The 21,485-nt window shown below is 37.2% G+C and overlaps 1 protein-coding gene across 1 annotated transcript in view; it reads left to right on the top strand.

Moving 5' to 3' along the window:
* Positions 1-21,485, top strand: part of DNAH7 (dynein axonemal heavy chain 7) — a 234,348-nt gene that overhangs the window by 183,080 nt on the left and 29,783 nt on the right. The window contains exons 51-57 of the mRNA XM_082466856.1: positions 470-596; positions 1,529-1,723; positions 3,220-3,312; positions 9,982-10,158; positions 10,944-11,105; positions 13,282-13,482; positions 18,523-18,684. Coding sequence (XP_082322982.1) covers positions 470-596; positions 1,529-1,723; positions 3,220-3,312; positions 9,982-10,158; positions 10,944-11,105; positions 13,282-13,482; positions 18,523-18,684 — 1,117 coding nt within the window. The remainder of the gene's footprint in view (positions 1-469; positions 597-1,528; positions 1,724-3,219; positions 3,313-9,981; positions 10,159-10,943; positions 11,106-13,281; positions 13,483-18,522; positions 18,685-21,485) is intronic.

The raw sequence follows: 21,485 nt of genomic DNA, 5'->3' as shown, positions 1-21,485 counted from the left end.
TTATGAGCAGAGTAACACACTACTAAACTTAATGTTAATTTAATAAAGGAGCTATTAACTTTACTCTGTTCATTTAATATATAATATAGAACATTTGGAAGTGTTTATGGAATAAAGAAATCCAGTTTTACCCCGAGAAATGCTTTATAGTTAGAAATAGTCCAAAAACTGTTAAATGTAATAGATTAATATACTGTGCGTTGACTTTTTTCCAAAAGGAAGATTCAGTTTTTAAAAAAATCAGTCAACAGTAAAAATGCAGTTCTACTGAGATGTTTCTACATTGTGTAGCTCTCAAATTGGTGCCCCCAGTTAATAAGGATCCTTGATTTGTTTGGGGAATAATTGACCAGAAAGCTTATTAGAAGACCACACATCTAAATGGTTTATAATAGGTTTCCCCAAGAGCATTTTTTCTTAAAGGATAATGCATTTTTATTTATTTACTTTTCTTTCTGTTGACCCTTAGGCTTCAAACTCTCAAGGATCACTTCACTTATTCCCTTTATGTTAACGTCTGCCGATCCCTCTTTGAAAAGGATAAACTACTCTTTTCCTTTTGTCTAATTGTAAATCTGATGATACATGAGCATTCGGTCAGTATTGTTTTAATTTGTAGGGAAAAAAATATTACCGTGAATTCATTAATTTATGAACTTGTGTGGGAATATATATAAAAGGATTGTAAATAGTTAATTACAGTTAAGGCATCACAACTAGATTGAATTTCACAGAGGTGAAAAATAAGTTAAGCACAGTTCATTATATAACTATTACTATTTAAATTTTTGTACGTTTTAGTTTAAAATAGTTTCTATCAGAATCTAAGTATGCATATAAATTAACTAAATATATTGATATATGTACTTCAAGTAATAGTATAAATGGCAATGTTTTTAGAAACTTTTGCAAGTTCATCAAATCTAACCATTGGGCTTAATGATACCATTCATTAATTTTTGCTATGTTTCAAATCTATTAAAATATAGGAAGCACTTTAAGACTGGAAGAGAGGTGTATAAATTCACTATTTTATATTATGTGTTTAAGATTTATTGATTTCATATGACAATGTATTAGTTGAATTCTGAAGGAGTAGAAGCTTTATTTTTGCATTTCTTGCAAAAATTTCGTAGCAGTACCTCATTATGTTTTATGGAAAATAATTGAAAACATAGCAGATTGATTGCCTTTCAACAATTTTTAGAGCCAATAAAACTCTAAGAAATCATTTAGGAAAGCATATATTCAAAAAGAATAAATTCAGATTTCCATGTTTAGATCAGTAATTCTGGAGGAAAATTATCAAAAATACCTATCTAAACTGGAACTATTTTGAAAACTGGTTATAATGGATACACTGGTTTCTTATGAATAAATACTGAGCTATACCAGTAACTATAGAATTTTATGGGGACCATACCTGAAGCTTGAAAATCAAATAGTCAATTCTTTTAAAATAGTTGTAAGTTTACTATGTATATGATGAACTCATTTCTGACTCTTCATGCTACTTTGTTTTCCAAAGATTAATAAAGCTGAGTGGAGATTTCTGCTAACTGGTGGCATTGGACTGGATAATCCTCATGCCAACCCTTGTACGTGGCTTCCTCAAAAATCTTGGGACGAAATATGTCGACTAGATGAGTTGCCTGCCTTCAAAACCATTCGTAGGGAGTTTATGCACTTAAAGGATGGGTGGAAAAACGTATATGATAGTTTGGTATGTTTTTAACCCTCTTGCTTATTTCAGAGTTTTTAAATGGAGAAAATAATGTCAAACAATTTATTCTCATCTTTGAGTAAAAACAAGATTTAAGTAAGCTTTAAACTGGTCAAATATTAAAATCAGTGTTTCGATTAAACTATCCCCACCTTCAAAATTGGTGGTTCTGTTTGCACTTCTATTCAAATTCCTTGAAATATATAGAGATGCAAAAAAGCTGCATGGTCCTTTAAAAGTACTCTTTTTGAATTTCCATGCCAGGTTTTTTATTTATTATCAACTTGTACTTTGGCAATCATAATGGCAGATGAGTTAAAATTTTATAAAACAGATATTGTTTAGATTTTCTGAATACAGGACACAAACTAATAAATATTTCTGTCATTTGATGAAAGGGAAAAGCTAATAGTTCTCAAATAATTTTCATGAGACCCTATCTTGCTAATTGGAGATAGCTAACATATACCATGATACTCAGTTTCCCTTCTAGAATATGTAGGAATTGTTGCCTTCCCTCACTTTTCTTTTAGCACAAGGGCTAATATTTTGCTGATTCCCAGTTAATTTTTTCTATTGTTTCTTCTCTCTGGACATTCTGCTTTCCTTGGGTTTAATATGCAACAGTTCTGTTGCAGAGGAGGGTGTAGGGGAAAAAGAGCCAGATGTGTGGAGAACACTTTTTCTTTGGTGACCTGTTTGTTGTATTATACATGATAGTGAGATTGTGTCTACACCTGAATTTAAATATTTTGGACTGGATCTCTTTTGGATCGCTCCTAGTTAGTAACAAAACTACATTTCCCAGAGGCAAATATGTTTTTGTGTATAGTTGATTCTAATTTAAATAGAAATTTCCCTATGATGAAGCATGGAGAATTCTGATCTGAGATACCACATAGCCTTCCTAAATGTTTCAAAGGTGCAGGTGTCTTTTTTTCCATGTTTACTCCTCCTCCTGGAATCTTGATACCTTTCTTCTTGCATATTTTTAATAGCACTCTTTTGGCTTCTTTGATATACACATTCTCAAATATCCCTTTCTAAAAAAAATACCAAAAATTCTTCAAAATAAGATATAACACACATCCTTCTTACTTCGTTTGCAATAAATGTTTTTTTTAATAAATAGATAATGAGAGTAGTTGGTAGGTTTTTAAAATGCCTTTGGAGAAATAACGGGGAAAATCTAATGCACATTTATTTTTTTAATAACAGGGATCATTTTGTGCTATTGATTAATATTCATATTGACATTAACCCACTTAATTCATGTCTTAGTTTTGTTGTTTTTAGTGGCATTTAAAATTTTCTTTTTATATCTTATTTCATAACTTTGCCCCAACCTAATAAAATTTACATTAGCATTCTTGATTTCAGTCATTATATGTTGTCTGTAAAACTCGATTTAAAAGTCAAAATACTGTTTTTGTTTTCTTTTTTTTCTTTTAAATAGTCTTCCAAATAGCATTGAGTTATATCCACTGTCATTTTAGGAACCACATCATGAGATTTTTCCTGACGATTGGGAAAATAAAGCGAGTGAGTTTCAAAGGATGCTTATGATTCGTTGCCTGAGACCGGACAAGGTAAATGTGGTCTTTGAAAGCAGCTCAGTGAGTCCAGTCCCTCCTCTCTCCACAGTCCGGCCAAACACGTGTTTCCTTATGTAATCGTGGGTCATGGGGGACGTAAAGGAGCCTGGGGGAAATAACCTCACTTCCTTCTAATGCAGCCATCTTTCAAAAAGTGTATATTTATAAAAACCACACTAAATTAGTAACTCACCAGATTATATTTTATAGTTTTATTTATGTTATGATTCTTCCTTTTATTATACGCTTCCCTAATTCCTCACCATCTACTTCCTTTACATGCAGTAATCTCATTTTTATTCTTACTGTTTCGATGACATTAGTCAATGTGGTTTACATGAAGCTGATTTACTAGACTTTCTGGCTCCTCAAATGCTATCCTGTACATGGTTTTTTGTTGGCTTTTGGAAAGCTAGTAGAATATTAAGACATTCATCACTGCTAACTACAAAGGAAAATGTCAATATCATTAATTTTCATTTCTTTAAATAATAAATTATATAACCAATGAATCAGCTGACCTGTCATATCAACAAATTACAGTACTCATTGACATCCTCATTTGTATTATTAACTTCCATTTAAAAAAACAACTGTTCACTTAAGTGTAAAGACCCATACCCACAGAGATATATACATACTCTGAGAAAATGTAGACATTAGGAGTGTTGGAAAAATAAATTGAACAAAATATTCTAATTGTCCACTGTTACTGCTTGAGTAAAAATATACATAATTATTTCAAAATTTACTGTATTCAGAATTTTAGTTGCTAAGGAATATAATACAATACTTCCATTCTAACAACAACAGAAAAAGCAGAGCTTAGATTGTGAAAGCAGTGTATTTTTTTTTAAGTTTTTCTGCACATCAGTGATAATATAGGGTAGCAGCATTCTTTCCTCTGTAAGCCATGGTCTGTTCGATGAACACATGTCATTCTTGCTTGACTTGGCAGTGTGGCCTTAGCCAGGGCCAAAGTATCCGTTAGGCACAGGGCCTAGGGACCATGATACTCTTAGGGGTTCATGAAAATGTTTTAATTTCTTTTAAAATGAGAAAATAAATCAGTCTGTATTATATTTGTAATTATACCAAAATAGTTGTAAGATACAATTTTTTATATTTATTTATGGAAGAAGGGACCCATGAAGTGCCGAGGGCCCCTGAACATCATAATGCTGCCCAGCTCTTAGATGCTGGAAGTACCTCCCGTTGCTGAGGATCATTATTAAACTGATGAAACATCTCCCCCTTGGTGGCCCTTTTAAAAATGAATTTTCACTGGAACTTTAGCGTTAAGCGTCAGAAGTTTTCACTTCAACTATTAATTATGGAAGAATATGAAATGCTTCAGACTCTTGCCTAATACGGCTTCTTTCTTTAAAACCTTTCATTAAAATTTTCAAAGGTTTTTACTTTGTTTTCTAAGCTAAAGGCTGTTCTGCTAAATGACTCTGCATGTACCGTTGACCTTCTGTCCTCAATAGTTGATAAACAAAGAAGTTTCTGTTCATGTTTTATATTGTTTAATTAGGAGTGATTAATGAGCTGTTTCCTAATTGCAGCAGTTACATCTATAAATATCTTTTCCCCAGTTTGTTTTTAAAAATTGGACATTTTAATCTGAAAATATGTTGAGCTACCAAATAGATCCAGTATTACTTTCCATAGTCACTCTCTTTTTAAAGTGTATTTGAGGGAACTGGGGAATTAGATATTCAAGCTGAGGAATTTTTGTTTGTATCTTTTTGTTTGTTTTTAAATCAATTGAGGTTAAACTTAAGGTTTCATACTTCTCTTGCCTACTCTGCACGATACTTCAGCACCTTGTCTTGTAACTTTTTCTTACATGTTTCCATATCTCGTCTAGAGTTTTTTTTGGATTGGTGGATGAGTGTAGACATTAACGCTACTCACCAGTATTTCTGGTTGTCCTCTCCTGAGTACACTCGAGGTGGGGGCATTGTGGCCATAAACCTTGCTTTGGCCAGCAAAATGTGAGCAGAAGTGTTAGGGCAGAAGCATCTCACTACCAGTGTGAGATTCTGCAGGGCACTCCCCCCTGCCACCAAAACTGTGGAATCACATGTTGATATTTAAGTGCCATAAACAGGCTGCAGTGCTGAGCTAGCACAGGGAGAGTTTGTTGCCTGGACACCCAGATGACTTTGCTGGGACAAGAAATAAGCTTTTGTTGTGTTAAACCACTGAGATCTGGAAATCGTTTGCTACTACAGCATAATTCAATTTATCCTAAGTGATTAACTAGTTACCATTATCTATACTATCACACCCGTAATCCTTAATATAGAAATAATTATTAGTACGCTCTTGTATTACTAGCAACCTCAAACCCTTCAATCTTGCTGTTGCCAGGTGCTTTAATTTCTAGTGGTAGATCGTTGATGTTATAATCTATGTATTTAAAATTAGTATATGACTATTATGCTTTTAAAAGAATGATTTTCCAAAGCAAAATGGTATTAGCATGCCAGAGAAAGGAACAGTGCTATATGAGGCTAATAATTGGGCTAGTACTACATAGATTTTATTTCTTTGCCATCTCTAAGTCATGAGATATATATCTCCCCTAGGAAAATCAGCAGTTGTTTGATCTCTAGTTTACAGTACATGTTATTTGTCAGCACAATTTTTTCTGTCTCCTTTCTACTGCTCTCCCTTCAAAACCAACTCCATCCCATGGTAAGAAGCCACAGGTGCCAGGTTATCTAATGCTCTAGTTTGGAAAAATGTAAAAGATGCTCACTAAATCACCAGTAGGAGAAATGAGATGGGTTTGCACCTTCCATAGAATTTAATAGTTTATAGTGTTTTACTGACAAAAGCATATCAGATGGATAAATACTGAGGTGTGGAATGTTTTGAGCCCATTTACAAAATGAAGAGCTTCTGGCCACAGTTCTCTCCTTCTCACAGTAAACAAAAAGCAAATTAATCAGCTTTCAATAAGAAACTTGTCAAATATAAGTTAATATGTTTCTCTGACCTCAGATAAATCCTATAGGGACTTGCAAGACACAGAAAAACATACATAGGTGACCACAAACTTCTCTTCTGCCTTTGGGAAGATGGCTGCCTAAATGAGTCTATAATTTTTGTCACTGACAGATTTCATTTTATAAACCTGATGCTGGCATAATCAGATTGCAGAAGCAAACCCAATTCCATTCCATCGCCTTCCAAACTGAATAGCTTGCACAGCTTCATTTACTTCAGGAGTTACTGTTCAGTCTTGGGAGCAAGCAGGTCTTATTCAGTTTTAACATTTAAAATGAAACAATGAAACTTGTGCCCACCCTCACGCAGGCACCCCTAACTGGGTTCTCTGGCGCTAACAGAAGAATCAGTTTCCACCAGCCATGTTTGCATGAGCGCAGTGGACGCTGCCAGCCTGAAACACTCACAGAAGGGGGGCCGTTTAGAACTCAAAGCTTCCTAAAAGTAAAACCATGCACTTAAAAGCCATGTGCTTTCATTTTGTTTGTAAAATTATAATTTAGTGAAGAAGTTAGCCTTGAGAGGAGAGAGGTTATTAAAAACCATTTTGTTTTCCTTTGTTAATTATTGTTGTTGTTTTTAATCTAGTGAGAAAAGACAGCCACAGGAAAAGAATAATAGGGAAAAGGGCAAGGACAAGGCCTGAGACAGGCAGTTAGGATATTTTTAGTTTTCTGCCATAAGCTTGATATCTGTGCCCATTCAAAATATCTGAAACATGAAATAACTTATCAAGAAATGACACTTGATGTATAGATGAATTTATTATTCTGTAATTTTTGTTTAGAATTACCGTAATTAGAATCCCACCTTCACAAAAGAGAGCATCCTAATTTATTCATTCATTTGTTCAGTAGATATTTATTGCGCAGGAACAATATATGAGTAATCTTGTTAGGTAGATCCATGCCAACCTGGCACTTATACATGTGTTATTACCCTTCTATACCTTTCCATAGTTTTTAATTATTTTTTAATGATATACAGTTGATTTACAATATTGTGTTAATTTCTGGTGTACAGCAAAGTGATTGAGTTATATATATATTCTTTTCTCTTTTTTTTGCTGTTTAATAATAATCCAGCTCTACTTTTCTTAAATATTTTTATATATTTTTGACAACAAATCATATTTGTGTGTTTTCTCTGGTTTTATTTTTATTTTTATTTTTTTTTAACATCTTTATTGGAGTATAATTGCTTTACAATGGTGTGTTAGTTTCTGCTTTATAACAAAGTGAATCAGTTATACATATACATATGTTCCCATATCTCTTCCCTCTTGCGTCTCCCTCCCTCCCACCCTCCCTATCCCATCCCTCTAGGTGGTCACAAACCACCGAGCTGATCTCCCTGTGCTATGCAGCTGCTTCCCACTATCTATTTTACGTTTGGTAGTGTATATATGTCCATGCCACTCTCTCACTTTGTCACAGCTTACCCTTCCCCCTCCCCATATCCTCAAGTCCATTCTCTAGTAGGTCTGTGTCTTTATTCCTGTCTTACCCATAGGTTCTTCATGACCTTTTTTTTTTTTTTTTCTTAGATTCTATATATATGTGTTAGCATATGGTATTTGTTTTTCTCTTTCTGACTTACTTCACTCTGTATGACAGACTCTTGGTCCATCCACCTCACTACAAATAACTCAGTTTCGTTTCTTTTTATGGCTGAGTAATATTCCATTGTATGTATGTGCCACATCTTCTTTATCCATTCATCTGTTGATGGACACTTAGGTTGCTTCCATGTCCTGGCTATTGTAAATAGAGCTGCAATGAACATTTTGGTACATGACTCTTTTTTTCTCAGGGTATATGCCCAGTAGTGGGATTGCTGGGTCGTATGGTATATTCTTTTTCAGATTCTTTTCCATTATGGTTTATTACAGGGTATTCAATGTAGTTCCCTGTGCTATACAGTAGGACTTTGTTGTTTGTCTATTTTTTATATAGTAGTGTGTATCTGCTAATCCCAAACTCCTAATTTATCCCTCCCCCACCTCCTTTCCCCTTTGGTAACCATAAGTTTGTTTTGTGTGTCTGTGAGTCTGTTTCTGTTTCATAGATAGGTTCATTTGTGCCATATTTTAGATTCCACATATAAGTGATATCTTATGGTATTTGCCTTTCTCTTTCTGTCTTACTTCACTTAGTATGACAATCTCTGGGTCCATCCATGTTGCTGCAGATGGCATTATTTCATTCTTTTTTATGGCTGAGTAGTATTTCATTGTGTATATATACCACATCTTCTTTATCCCCTCATCTGTCGATGGACATTTAGGTTGGTTCCCCATCTTGGCTATTTATACCTTTCCATATTTGAATGAATCTGTTGTGGAGGGATTAAAAAATTTAAGTACAGATATTTCTTCGCTGTTTCTCAGCTCCAGACCCTCACACCCTCAGTCAGTCTCTCTCTCTTACTCTTTCTCTCTTTTTCTCTCCCCCTCCCTCCCTCCCTCCATGTCTCTCTCTCTCACACACACACACACACACACACACACGCACACACACACACACATATATCCATACCAGGATTGACACTGTTTTTAAAGTATTGTGACAAGTCAATGAGTTTCACTTACAAACCTTGTGTGGATAGAGGTTCTGGAGAATGCACTATTAAAATTTGGAAATGTTTGTAACTTTCTCCAGAGGAGACCACATTTTTGAGATTCTTGGTATCTGCAGATTGCTCCTGCAATTCGCTTTAAGTTCAGAAAAGTTGTGGGGTGGTGGAATTGCTGTCCTAATTTGGAGTGTTGTGTGTACACACAATTCCATCCTCGGATATAAGTAGGTGTCCAGTCAGAGTGGTTCTGAAGCTTTCAAAAAATTCTTTGTGCTCTTGTCATTTCATTACTTCTCTTCCTGGTATGTTTACATAATTTGTTAAGCTAGATACAGGGATACTGGTTCATTAAACGTACCTTTATTACTTGCTTGGCTCACACCTAAGCCATCACCCAGAGATGAGTGGTGTAGACCCTTCATCAGAAAGAAGGAATGATGTACCTGAGGCTGTACATAGCCATACTGCTTTCTACAAGTCTACTCCCACAGCAGTGCCTGAAAGGGACCCCCAAGCCCCAAAGTTCTGCTCTTTCTCAAACACGCTCCCAGAAAATGCACGGGCGTATTATCAGAAGGTTTACATGACGTAGTTTTGCCTGTTTCTTGGGAGTATGGCTTCTCTTTCACAGTGCTTTCCTTTTCTTTCTTTTTTTCAGCTGTATCGATCTTTCTTGGTGGTATAGGATTGTATAAATCACGCTAGAATTTCTACTTCTGAGTTGTGGACTTTGGAACATAGTCAAGTTTTACTTAAAACTTAAGTAAAGAATTAAGGTTTTTTATATTCTTCATCTAGGATATGTTGAATACTCACTAAAAGGAAGAAAAATGCCTTTGAATTCTGGTGTCACTAACCACCCACCTTTTATTACTTAAATAATGTATAGTTTCTTTCTATCTGAAAGACAACTGTATAAAGTGATGCCTTTGACTCTTTACCAACATTTATAAATACCAAAGCGAATGTAAGGTCCTTTGTTATAAAACACCTTTGAATGTGAAGTTTTTAAGGTTTTAGGCAGATTTTCAATATTCCTTCAAACATGTTCTTGTCCCTTTCTAGATTATTCCAATGCTGCAAGAATTTATAAGCAACAGATTGGGACGTGCATTCATTGAACCACCCCCGTTTGACATATCCAAGGCATTTGCGGATAGTAACTGCTGCACACCACTGATTTTCGTGCTCTCTCCTGGAGCAGATCCCATGGCTGCCCTTCTAAAATTTGCTGATGACCAGGTACCTTAAAAGTCTATTTTTTTTTTCCTGCTGACCTGCTTGTGTCAGTAACCCATGGACATTCAGACAGGGCCTTCTCTTACACTGCTCCCATAACTCAAGGCCTCTTCCAAAGTGGCATTCAGGTGGTAACTGCCCTAGAAATAGACCAGGGGGTCTGGTCTATATATCATATCTGGAAGCTGTAGATGATGCCATATCTGGAACCATATCTGGAAGACACCATATCTGGAAGCTGTAGATGAATCAGAATATAGGAGAAATGAATTCTAGGCAGACATTCCCACAGAGTTCCTTAAATAAACTTGAATAGAAATTAGGGGCTAATGGGTTTTTTTCCTCTGAACTTTATGCAGTAACCAAATTAGTTAAGATATAATTATTCAGAGATCTGGAGGAAACTGGGGCAAGTTCATCTGTCTATTCATAGTTTTCTTTTCAGCTTTGAATTTTAGGAGTTGCTGCTTGATAGCCAGGCTCTTTCATCTCCTCCTCATATTAAAAGTCTTCTTAATTTTTTCCTGTCCCTTATCTCAACAAAGACTCTACAGAATTTTTCATTTATGACCATGACTGTTTTCCTTCATGAATTGGCTTGCTTTTTATCTTTTTATTGGCTTCTTAATCAGTAAGAGGTTTCTAGGGCTGTATGTGCCCTAGAACCTTTGAGGGATGCTGCATGATTAAATTTTAATATATTTAATATTAACATTTCCTGTGATGATAATATTGATTCTTCTTTAAAATGTGATTTAAAATAACATCTTCATTATTCTTGTACACAGGGATATGGAGGATCAAAACTTAGGTCTTTATCTCTTGGTCAAGGCCAAGGGCCCATAGCTATGAAGATGTTAGAAAAAGCTGTCAAAGAAGGAACATGGGTTGTTCTTCAGAATTGTCACCTTGCCACCTCTTGGATGCCAACCCTTGAGAAAGTTTGCGAGGTAAAAATGCAAGATTATTTTTATGAGATCATACTCCCCCAATATAATTAGTGATGTACACGCCATCTAAGTAATTCCATTCCTGTCCTGTAATTTGAGGGTTGCAGGATAGTGGCTGGCATGGCTGGGTTATAGGGGAGATGGGCTCACATTGGGAACTAGAGGACAGCACATGGCCAGGCCTTGCCGAATCCCTCCTACTAGAGGCAAGGGCTCATCCCGTGGGTCAGAAATATCCTTAATCCAGAGGAGCAGCCTCAAAGATAGGAATAAACCACAGGGTAGACAGAAACCAATTTACTTTTTACAACAGTGGACCAAAAACAACAAAGAAGGTTTTTCAGGGGGAAATTAGTGTGGCCCCTCTAAACCAAAAGGCTTCAGGATGTAACTTTTCTTTAATTATACTTCTCACCCACTTAGCTAGTGACCCTGCCACAGAGGATGAATCTGAAACCAAAAGAGTACTCCTCCCACCCTCCTTGCAGTGGGTCACGGTACTTCCCTATTTTTGTGGGCAGAAATTCCAGGAAGAAAATCCCACGTAGCTCAACTGAATAAACAGAAAACCTGGCAATTGATTTCAACAAACATAGAGAAAAATGTGTCCACGTAACTACCCGTGACTCTAGCCCTCTCTTCAGAGTCCCTCGAGCTACTAAATTGATATAACTTGCACTATCCAGATATCCACCTGACGCTTGAAGGAGCGGACTATACTTTCCTTTATGCCACTTGTCACCATTTTGTTTTGTCTGTATCTCCCACTAGAATGTAAGTGAAGTGCTGTTTTATTCTCTGGTTTACCTCTAGCACCTTGAATAGTGCCTGGCTCATGGGACATAATGAATAAATATTTCCTGAGCTGGTGAATGAATAAAGCCTTTCAATGGCTTCCCACTGCATGAAGACAAAGTCCATGCCCCCATCATGGCTTCTTCATTTGACTTTCGCCTGCCTCTCAGGTTTCGTCTCTGGCCACTTCCCATCTTGACTTCTGTGCTCTAGCCATTTGACCTTCTTTCACTTTCATTGGGAGAGCACACTTTCTCAAGAATGTAGGCTTCCATGATGGATGTTATTTCTATCTGCAAAGCTATTCTTTAATATTTTTTGCCTTACTAGCATCTTCTCAAGCTTCAGGCCTTATATTAGAGACTTTGTATTTGTACCTGTTTCCTCACGGTTCCTCTGTCTCTAGGCTGTTCTCATGACCTGTTGAATTGTATTGTATACCCATTAGAGAGTCATCCAAGAGGGAAGAGCTGTCCCCAGTGGATGGTGAACTCGGCCCAAAGTCCCATGAGTTATGCTACCTAAGTCACTGGGCATAGGGCAGCCAGTAGGAGGAAAAATGGTACCTTCACCATTTATTTAAAAATGTAGGTACCTTAACATCCTTCCAATTCCCCTACCCACCCCTTCACCAGTTGAGTGCTCAAAAATTATTTTACTGATAAAGATTTGCAATTTAAAAAACATAGATACCACGGACATGGACAATTGGAGGAGTTAGCAGTAGGGAGGGTGGCAGAGCAGGAGAGAGGGAAAGACCCAGGATAATTATTCCAAGGCCCAATATAGCCTTCACGACAGTCATAGATGAGCGTTCTGTCATCCTCCGCAGTGCAGGCCTGACTCTTCCCGTAAACAAGTAGCGCTAATAGTGATATGGTTTAGTGCTTCAGGATACACCAGTTCTTCTTGCCTTTCAAAATGCTCTTTTTTTTTTTTTTCATCCCTACTTGGTTTAATATTGATTTATCTGAGTGTGTTGCTTATTCTCACAACCTGGCAAGAAGGCATCATTCTTAATCTGGCTCTGGGGCAGAGAAGTATTTCTAGAAATATTTCAGCAACATCAGTGAAGATAGAAGATTTTTTGGAATGTCTTAGTCTTTATCGCGGCCAAATCTGAATTATGTAATGCCTTTGTAAACTTTACAGTCATGTGATTTAATTGTTAACAGGGAGAGTGACAGCAGCTCTGGGCCTTCCCAGCGAAGTATGTTGCTTCCCTGGCAGAATCAGATTTTAAGGCCTTTGCCTTAAACTGCAGCAATAAGCCCTATTTTGTAAAGATGCTTCCTCCCACTTCCAGCCCATCTCATGCACACATGATTGAGATTTTCCTTGCATTTTATGACCCTTTTGGATCTGGTTTCTTTTGTTGCAGGAGTTAAGTGCAGAAACAACACATCCAGATTTCCGAATTTGGCTGACAAGTTACCCATCTCCAAATTTCCCTGTGTCTGTACTGCAGAATGGAGTGAAAATGACCAATGAAGCACCGAAAGGTTTACGGGCTAATATCATTCGATCATACCTCATGGACCCGATCTCTGACCCTGAGTTCTTTGGCAGCTGCAAAAAGCATGTTAGTAATGGCTAAGTCTTGCTACCTCTGCCCCGTAAAGCAATTCAAGTGGCCCCCGGTGATCCTGGATGTGTGTGCTGAGTAAAACTGCAAATTAAATAGGCCTCCTGCACTGTTCGTTTTGATTACTGATTATTGACTGTACTGAAGTCAATTTTATTAATATTTTATTTTATTTTACCACCAGCCTCATTCCTGCACAGCTGAGATCTAGTGGAGTGTCATTAATTATGCAGCTTTCTATTTAGAAAGTCAGCCGTAAGCCATTCCCAGGACAAATCTGCAAGGTTGGAGAATCTTGTTTCAGGATATTAACTGAGCCCTTTGCTATTTGGAGCCATATCTTTAAATTAACACATAAAAATATTTCCTCCATATAACTGTAATGAGAGCCAAAAGGATTTTACTCCCTGATTGATGGGCTCATAAGGGTCTTTTTTTTTTTTAGCATCACCAGGCAAGCAGGGAAGCCACCCACTGCTTTCATGATTAGAATTCTGTGTGTGAATGTCTGTGACCTAAAATTGTTTCACAGTGTTTTGCCATAATTAAAAATGGAAGAGTTTCTTTTTAAGAGGGGTTATGAACCTTGGTAAGTTTTTGCCGTTAAAAAGCTCACACTCTTGATGTTGGGATATGTTTTAAGTACACATCAAAAGAAAGTATTAAGAATAAGAAGTACTTTCATTAAACCAAAGTCTGGGGTACTTAAAAAAAAAAAAGGGGGGGGGGGCCTGTATTTAAAATTAAGTCAAACCTTATCCTAAGCATCCAAGACCTGCTGTATGACAAACTTTTGCATGATTTGGCCAGAGAGAGCAGGTTACTCCCAGGTAGGTGGTGAGGGCATTTCTGCACCTGATGGCTGCACAGAAGCCCTTTTGCAAAAATTTACTCCCTTTCTTCCAGATCCAGAGGGCTTTCCAGCGGTAGTCACACAGATCAGAAGTCCAGGCGTTTATGAACCAAAATCCAAACCCAAACCCAAACCCAAATCTGAAATGCCAAAGCAGTACACCATAATCCTTCGGTTTTAACTTTTTATTTGGAAATAATTTTAAACTCACAGAAAAGTTGCAAATATAAAAGTAGTACAAAGAACAGCCCCATGCCCTTTACTTATATTTGTCTCCTGTTAACATGACCATCTGCAGGTAAGTTAGATATGTCACTGCCCTTTATTCCTAGATAAATCCTTCAGTGTATATTTCTTAAGAATAGAGATATTATCTTATCCCATTACAGTTATTATTTTAGTAAATTTAGCAAGTATACACTATTGTATCTAATCTACCCAAATTTGTGTTTGTGTCCCAAATTTGTCAATTGATGCAGTGATGTCCTTTGGAACATTTTCCCTGTTCACCATGGGATGGGTCCAGGGTTAGTATCACATTTAGTCACCATGCCTCTTTGCCTCCTTTAATCTGGACCGTTGCCTCAGCCTTTCTTTGTCTTTGATGGCACTGACATTTCTGAAGAATTCATCCCCCCCCCCCACGCCGTTGTTTTTAATAGAACATTTCTCACTTTGGGCTTGCTTGATATTTCCTCGAGATTAGGTTCAAGTTATGCGTTCTGAGCCACAATACGACATGGGTGAAGTCATGTCCTCAGAGTATCATACTGGGAGGCGCACGGTGCCCATTTACCCCTCACTGATGTTACTAATTTTGATCCCCCAGACGAAGTGTGGTCTGATTTCTTCACTGTATAATAACTGCTTTGCCCCTTGCAACTAATAATCAGTCTGTGAGGAGACATTTTGGACCATGCAAATAGCCTGTTCCTCATCAAAATCTACCTGGGACACAGATTTAGTAGCCAGTGATGATTCTTGCTTGACCCACTTATTTCCGCTGGTGATTCCAACTCCAGCACTCCCTCCACATTTGACGCTTGGCATGCTATGGTCAGCAGCAGCCCTCCCTTCCATTCCATTTATTTATCTTTTATTGGTGTGGACTCATGAATTCCTTGCATTTTTTCCAATGGTTTATAATTCATTACTATTCTTAAGTCTTTTGCTCAAGTTGACCCAGAATTGGTCAGTGGGAGCTCCTTTTGTACTTGTTATAGGTCCCATTATTACTATTATTATTATTATTATTATTATTATTATTCCTCTTTCTGGCAAAAGCTGCTCCAGGCTTATCTGTATCCCAGTCCTGGAGCCAGCCATTTTTCTGAAGAGCCCTGGTTCTGTTTCATGGGGAATGGTATTAGAGACCAAGATTTGGGTGCCAAACAAGTAGCATTTATTGTCTGTGGTTCGGGTCCTTTTAGAGAGAACTTGGAAATATATACATGTACTCACAAATACATATATGCAAATCTGTATGCACACATATAGTATGCACAAACAAGTCCATGCACACACCTCATATACATGTTTTAGAAGTAACGAGTTCCTAGCAATACCTTCAATTTCAGTCCCTCTACCCAGGGTTCTTTCCTGCTTTTCCTCATTCCATATTTGCACATCATCAACACATTTACTGATTTGCTCAGTTCTCTAATATATTGAAAAGAGTTGCAGAATTAGCACAGCATGTTTAACTTTGCTTCTCCCACCTTTGTGGTCAAACTTATGCTACTTTCCTCTTGTCTCACACTCTCCCTTTCAATTTTATTCCATGGGGGAAACTTTCCCCCCTGCCCTTGGATAAAACTTTGGGCAGTCTCATGGCTTTCCTGGTTAGTGTCAGGTAATAAAATGACCTATGGTCATTTAAAACTGCAAAGCCAGTCTTGATTCAGAAATCAGAAAGTGCAACACAATATATTAATCAATATTTCAACTTTTATTCAAAACATAGGTTTCAACTCTCTAGCACTTCGCCTCGGGCCTGTAGTTGGTGGGCTTCATGCCACTAGGGAAAGAGAATCAAGTTGTCATCTTTCCTTTCTTTAATTGAAGTATAGTTCATTTATAATACTGTGTTAGTTTCAGGTGTACAGCAAAGTGATTAAGTTATTTTTTTTCAGGTTATATTCCATTGTAGGGTATTACAAGATAATGAATATAATTCCTTGTGCTATATAGTAAACCCTCACTGCTTATCTATTTTCTGTTTAATAGTTTGTATCTGTTAATCCCACACTCCTAACTTGTCCCTTCCTCCCTCTCCCCTTTGGTAGCCATTAGTTTGTTTTCTATGTCTGTGAGTCTGTTTTTGTTTTGTATATAGATTCATTTGTTTTATTTTTTTTAGATTCCACGTGTAAGTGATATCATGTAGTATTTGTCTTTCTCTTATTTCACTAAGTAGAATATTCTCTAGGTCCATCCATGTTGCTGCAAATGGCAATATTTCATTCTTTTTTATGGCTGAGTAATATTCCATTGTATATATACACCATATCTTCTTAAACCAATCATATGTTGATGGATGCTTGGGTTGTTTCCCTGTCTTGGCTATTGTAACTAGGGCTGCTGTGAACATTGGGGTGCATGTATATTTTTGAATTAGAATTTTCATTTTCTTCTGGATATATACCCAGGAAGTAGAATTGCTGGATCATATGATAGCTCTATTTTTAGTTTTTTAAGGAACCTCTATACTGTTTTCTGTAGTGGCTGCAACAATTTACATCTCCACCAACAGTGTACAAGGGTTCCCTTTTCTTCATACCCTCTCCAGCATTTGTTATTTGTTGTCTTTTTGATGATAGCCATTCTGAATGGTGTGAGGTGATAACAGCGCATTGTGGTCCTGATTTGCATTTCTCTAATAATTAGTGATGTTGAGCATCTTTTCATGTGTTGTTGGGCCACCTTTCTTTTTGTAACTCCTCCTGCACATGATAGCTGCTGATACTGAGTGCTCAGTTCAGGGCGTGTACAGGGGTGAGTCAGGAGGGGCAGAGGTTCCTCTTCTGGGCTGCTATTGCCTGGAGCTCTTTGGACTTGGCGGGGATTTAAAGCTGACTTTTTTGCCTCGTGAGGTCTCTCATGGGTTCTCCTTCGGCTCCCGTGCTGGACTTCTCTGTGACCCCATCACCCTTGGCAGTGCCTCCCCTTCAGCTGGCTGTTCCTGATTCCCCTCAGCTTTTGGTTCCCAGGCTTCATTTCATACAGGCTCTTACTGTTGGGGTTCCTTACTCTGTGACACAAGTCCTCGTGAATAGGAAACCATTAAAGTGACTGCTGGCTGACATACCTAGTCCAGCTCCCTGTCTGCTCCTTGGGATTCACGCCAGATCGGCCCACCATCTGAGGGAAGGCTACTGATTTCCCTCCCATAGTCCACGACCCGAGGCCATAGGCTGCTCTACGCTTCCAGGCATGAGTTTTGTACTGTCCCACTCCATCCCAGCGGCAGGGCATGTGTATCAACTCCCCAAGGGGCCCCATTAGTTCCTTCTCAGTATCTTGGACCCCACACTCCCCTTTCCCTTGGAGGTGAGGACAAGGGGACTCCCAGCACAGCAGCTCTTCTTTCCAAGGAGACCTCTTCACAAATCCTCTCTCAAGCTCTATTTTGACCATTTTTATGTCCTCCTTGTGGAGGGTACAAGTGATTAATATATTGCATCGTACTTTCTGATTTCTGAATCAAGGCTGGCTTTGCAGTCGACAGTGACTATAGGACTTCTCTTACCTAAAAGCAACCAGAAAAGCCATGAGGCTGCCCAAAATTTCAACCCAGAAGTGCTTGTAGAGCTTCTTAATTGGTTTGAACTATCTCCTTTGAAATTTCTCCATGGTGATCTGGGACCAAACATTGGAATTCATACTCCTTGCCTCACGATGCTTAAGTTGAAACCCCCCAAATCCTCTAAGGTAATGTTAAATTAGACAGGCTTACTATACTTTCCAAAAACCTGGTGTACGTAGAAGCTATGTGTGTCAACTGAACATGTATACAAATAGGCATAGCCTAAATAGCTGGTAGAAACAGTTAATTCTGTTTTAGTTTTACTTTGACATGGATATATTGATAAGCAAAAGGAATTCCTTTCATTTTAAAATATGATAAGCATAATGCAATATTAGGGGAAGAAATAATGACGTTACACCATTTCTTCTCATTACAGGAGGAATTCAAGAAATTACTATATGGTCTCTGTTTCTTTCATGCTTTGGTACAAGAGAGACGGAAGTTTGGACCCCTGGGGTGGAATATTCCTTATGAGTTCAACGAGACTGACCTAAGGATCAGTGTACAGCAACTCCACATGTTCCTGAACCAGTATGAGGTACCATAAAAGTCACAGCAAGGACATTACCTGTTGTGCTGTTTATAACATTGTGTTTGTACAGTGAGCAGGGACTTCTGATTAATTTCTGCTTTTACAAAATGAATAGGAGGATAGTTCCCAAAAGCTTATTAAGTAGGACTTTATTATAACAGAATATTATAACTGCCATAGTAGGTAGTTAGGATGTCAGTTTGTCTATTAGGAACCTGTATTTTATCATTTATTTTGACACATACACACCTATGGGAATCTAAAAAGTGATTGTTATTGTACTTATTTTGAAAAGGATTTGAGAAGACCATACATCAACCAGTCTCCAAAATGAAAAAAAAAAAGCCAAAAAACAGACTGATTTCCCTCTGTTCTGGAGCATGACTTTATTTTTAAGGAAATGTCAGTGTAGTTTTATTCCAGAGTTTGGGCCGTTTGTCCCCATCAAACAAACTACTTAAGCCATTGGTGTTAACCTGAGGTATAGATTCTGGGAAGAAGTCCCACAGTGTAATGTCATCACATCAACCACATTTCATCCCCTGCAGTTCTTTCTCTCCCTCTCCCCACCCCTCTCTCCTTTCTCTCTCTCTCCCCATCGCTTGCGCGTGTGCACACCCACGCATATACTCTCTCTTTCTCTCTTTCTCTCTTTGCTGCTTATCTATCAGATGGATTTTAACACGTTTGAACTTTTGAAGAACTGCTTGGTAAATCAGTGCAAGTGTCCTACAAGGATATGGAACTTTTTCGAAAGCAGATCCTCTGAATTTTGATAGAATTTTGTTCAAAATTAGTTGGAAATCTTTTTTTTTTTTTTAGGAACTCCTTTATTTATTTATTTGTTTGTTTGTTTGTTTGTTTATGGCTGTGTTGGGTCTTCGTTTCTGTGCGAGGGCTTTCTCTAGTTGCGGCAAGCGGGGGCCACTCTTCATCGCAGTGCGCGGGCCTCTCACTATCGCGGCCTCTCTTGTTGTGGAGCACAGGCTCCAGACGCGCAGGCTCAGTAGTTGTGGCTCACGGGCCTAGTTGCTCCGTGGCATGTGGGATCTTCCCAGACCAGGGCTTGAACCCGTGTCCCCTGCATTGGCAGGCAGATTCTCAACCACTGCGCCACCAGGGAAGCCCAGTTGGAAATCTTTAAATCAATCAATGGAGTATCAAAAAAACCTTTGGTTTTTGAAACTTTTAATGAATTGTGATTTTTTTTAAAAAAAGGTTTACAAACAGGAAGTCATTGAATCCTCTCTCTATAAAAGCAAAGGAAAAACAGAACAAAATAAATATTGAGAGCTCAAATGACATATCTAAACTTAGATGAAGAACATTTGTCTGGTCTTCTGTGTTTTTTGGACAAATTTGTATTCTGTACTAAAATGAAATGAGTTGAGAAGGCCTTTGATTTTGCAGCGTTAAAATTTGGTGAAACATTCAAAAGAAGCATAGATTTGATGAATTTCTTTCTTGTAATAATATTTATTTTAAAAAGATACTAAGAATGGAGGCACAAGCTATAATGAAACAGTGCATGTGGAAGTGTTTGAGCTACAATAATTACACTTTTGAATACAAACAAAAAGAATGAGGAACTCCCTTAATTAGCAATTGGTTCACGAACCTGTAGAGTATATTCTAATTTAAAATATTACAGTATGTAGTGGAGTCAATTAAAAGTGTCAGCAATTTAAAATTTAGTAACCATAAAATGAAACTTTGCAAAACATTATAGACAATTTTACTTTAAAAATTAAAAAACAGTGAGACCATATTGAAAAGTACATTCTTCGGGAAAATATCGGAGATGTTATTTGAGAGAGAGAGATGTCTAAGAATTTAAAGTACATGAATATATACTAAGAAAAGTTATTCTGCTTAAACTCTTAATCATTATAAAATTTTTGCTTCAATTTCTTATTTTAAGTAATAAGCTTATTTTAAAAGCAATGTTTGAATAAAACTACTTACAGGTCTGCCAATATAAAAATAGATTTATATATATATATAAATCTATATAGTATATATATATAAATATATAAATATATATACGTAAATATATATATAAACCTATATAGTATACATATATATACTATATATATACTATTCTATTTTTATTTATATATATAGATAGATAGATTACTCTAAAATTCCATAATACTAATTATCTTTAGTGCCCACGTTCACTCTCAGAGTATTACAGTTTGGACAGTAGTTTATTTGATCACCCTAGCTTTAAAGATCTGAACACAAACAAGGAGGTAAGCACCTCGCTGGATGTGATTAGGGAAGGTTCCACAGAGGAGCAGTTGCTTGGGACTCAAACAATGAATAGAATGTTTTCAGGTGGATGGTGTAAAGAAGCAGCAATAAAAAGGTTAAAAAAAGTACCAATAGGTGAAAAGGTTTGGTTAAGTATAAGTGATTTGGAACATCCTTGTATGCCATGCTGATTTGAGATTATTATATTGTTATTGGTCTGCTTTTAGGAGAGTATTTGCATTTTAGAAAGACCACTCTAGCAATAGAGTGGAGAGCAGATTAGAGGGATTTAGATGACAGGCCAGTTTAAGATGATGTGAGTTGAATTGTGTCCCCCCCAAAAAATATGTTGAAGTTCTAATCCATGCTACCTGAGAATGTGAACTTATTTGGGAATGGAGTTGTTGCAAATATAATCAGTTAAACTAAGATGAGGTCATACTGGAGTAGGGTGGGTCCTTAATAGAACATGACTGGTATCATTATGAAAAGAGGGAAATTTGGATACACAGAGAAGACAGCCATGTGAAAACAGAGGCAGAGATTGGAGT

Source organism: Balaenoptera physalus (genome assembly GCF_965194825.1).
Source record: "Balaenoptera physalus genome assembly, chromosome: 6".
NCBI lineage: Eukaryota > Metazoa > Chordata > Mammalia > Artiodactyla > Balaenopteridae > Balaenoptera > Balaenoptera physalus.
This window is presented reverse-complemented; position numbering and strand designations above follow the sequence as displayed.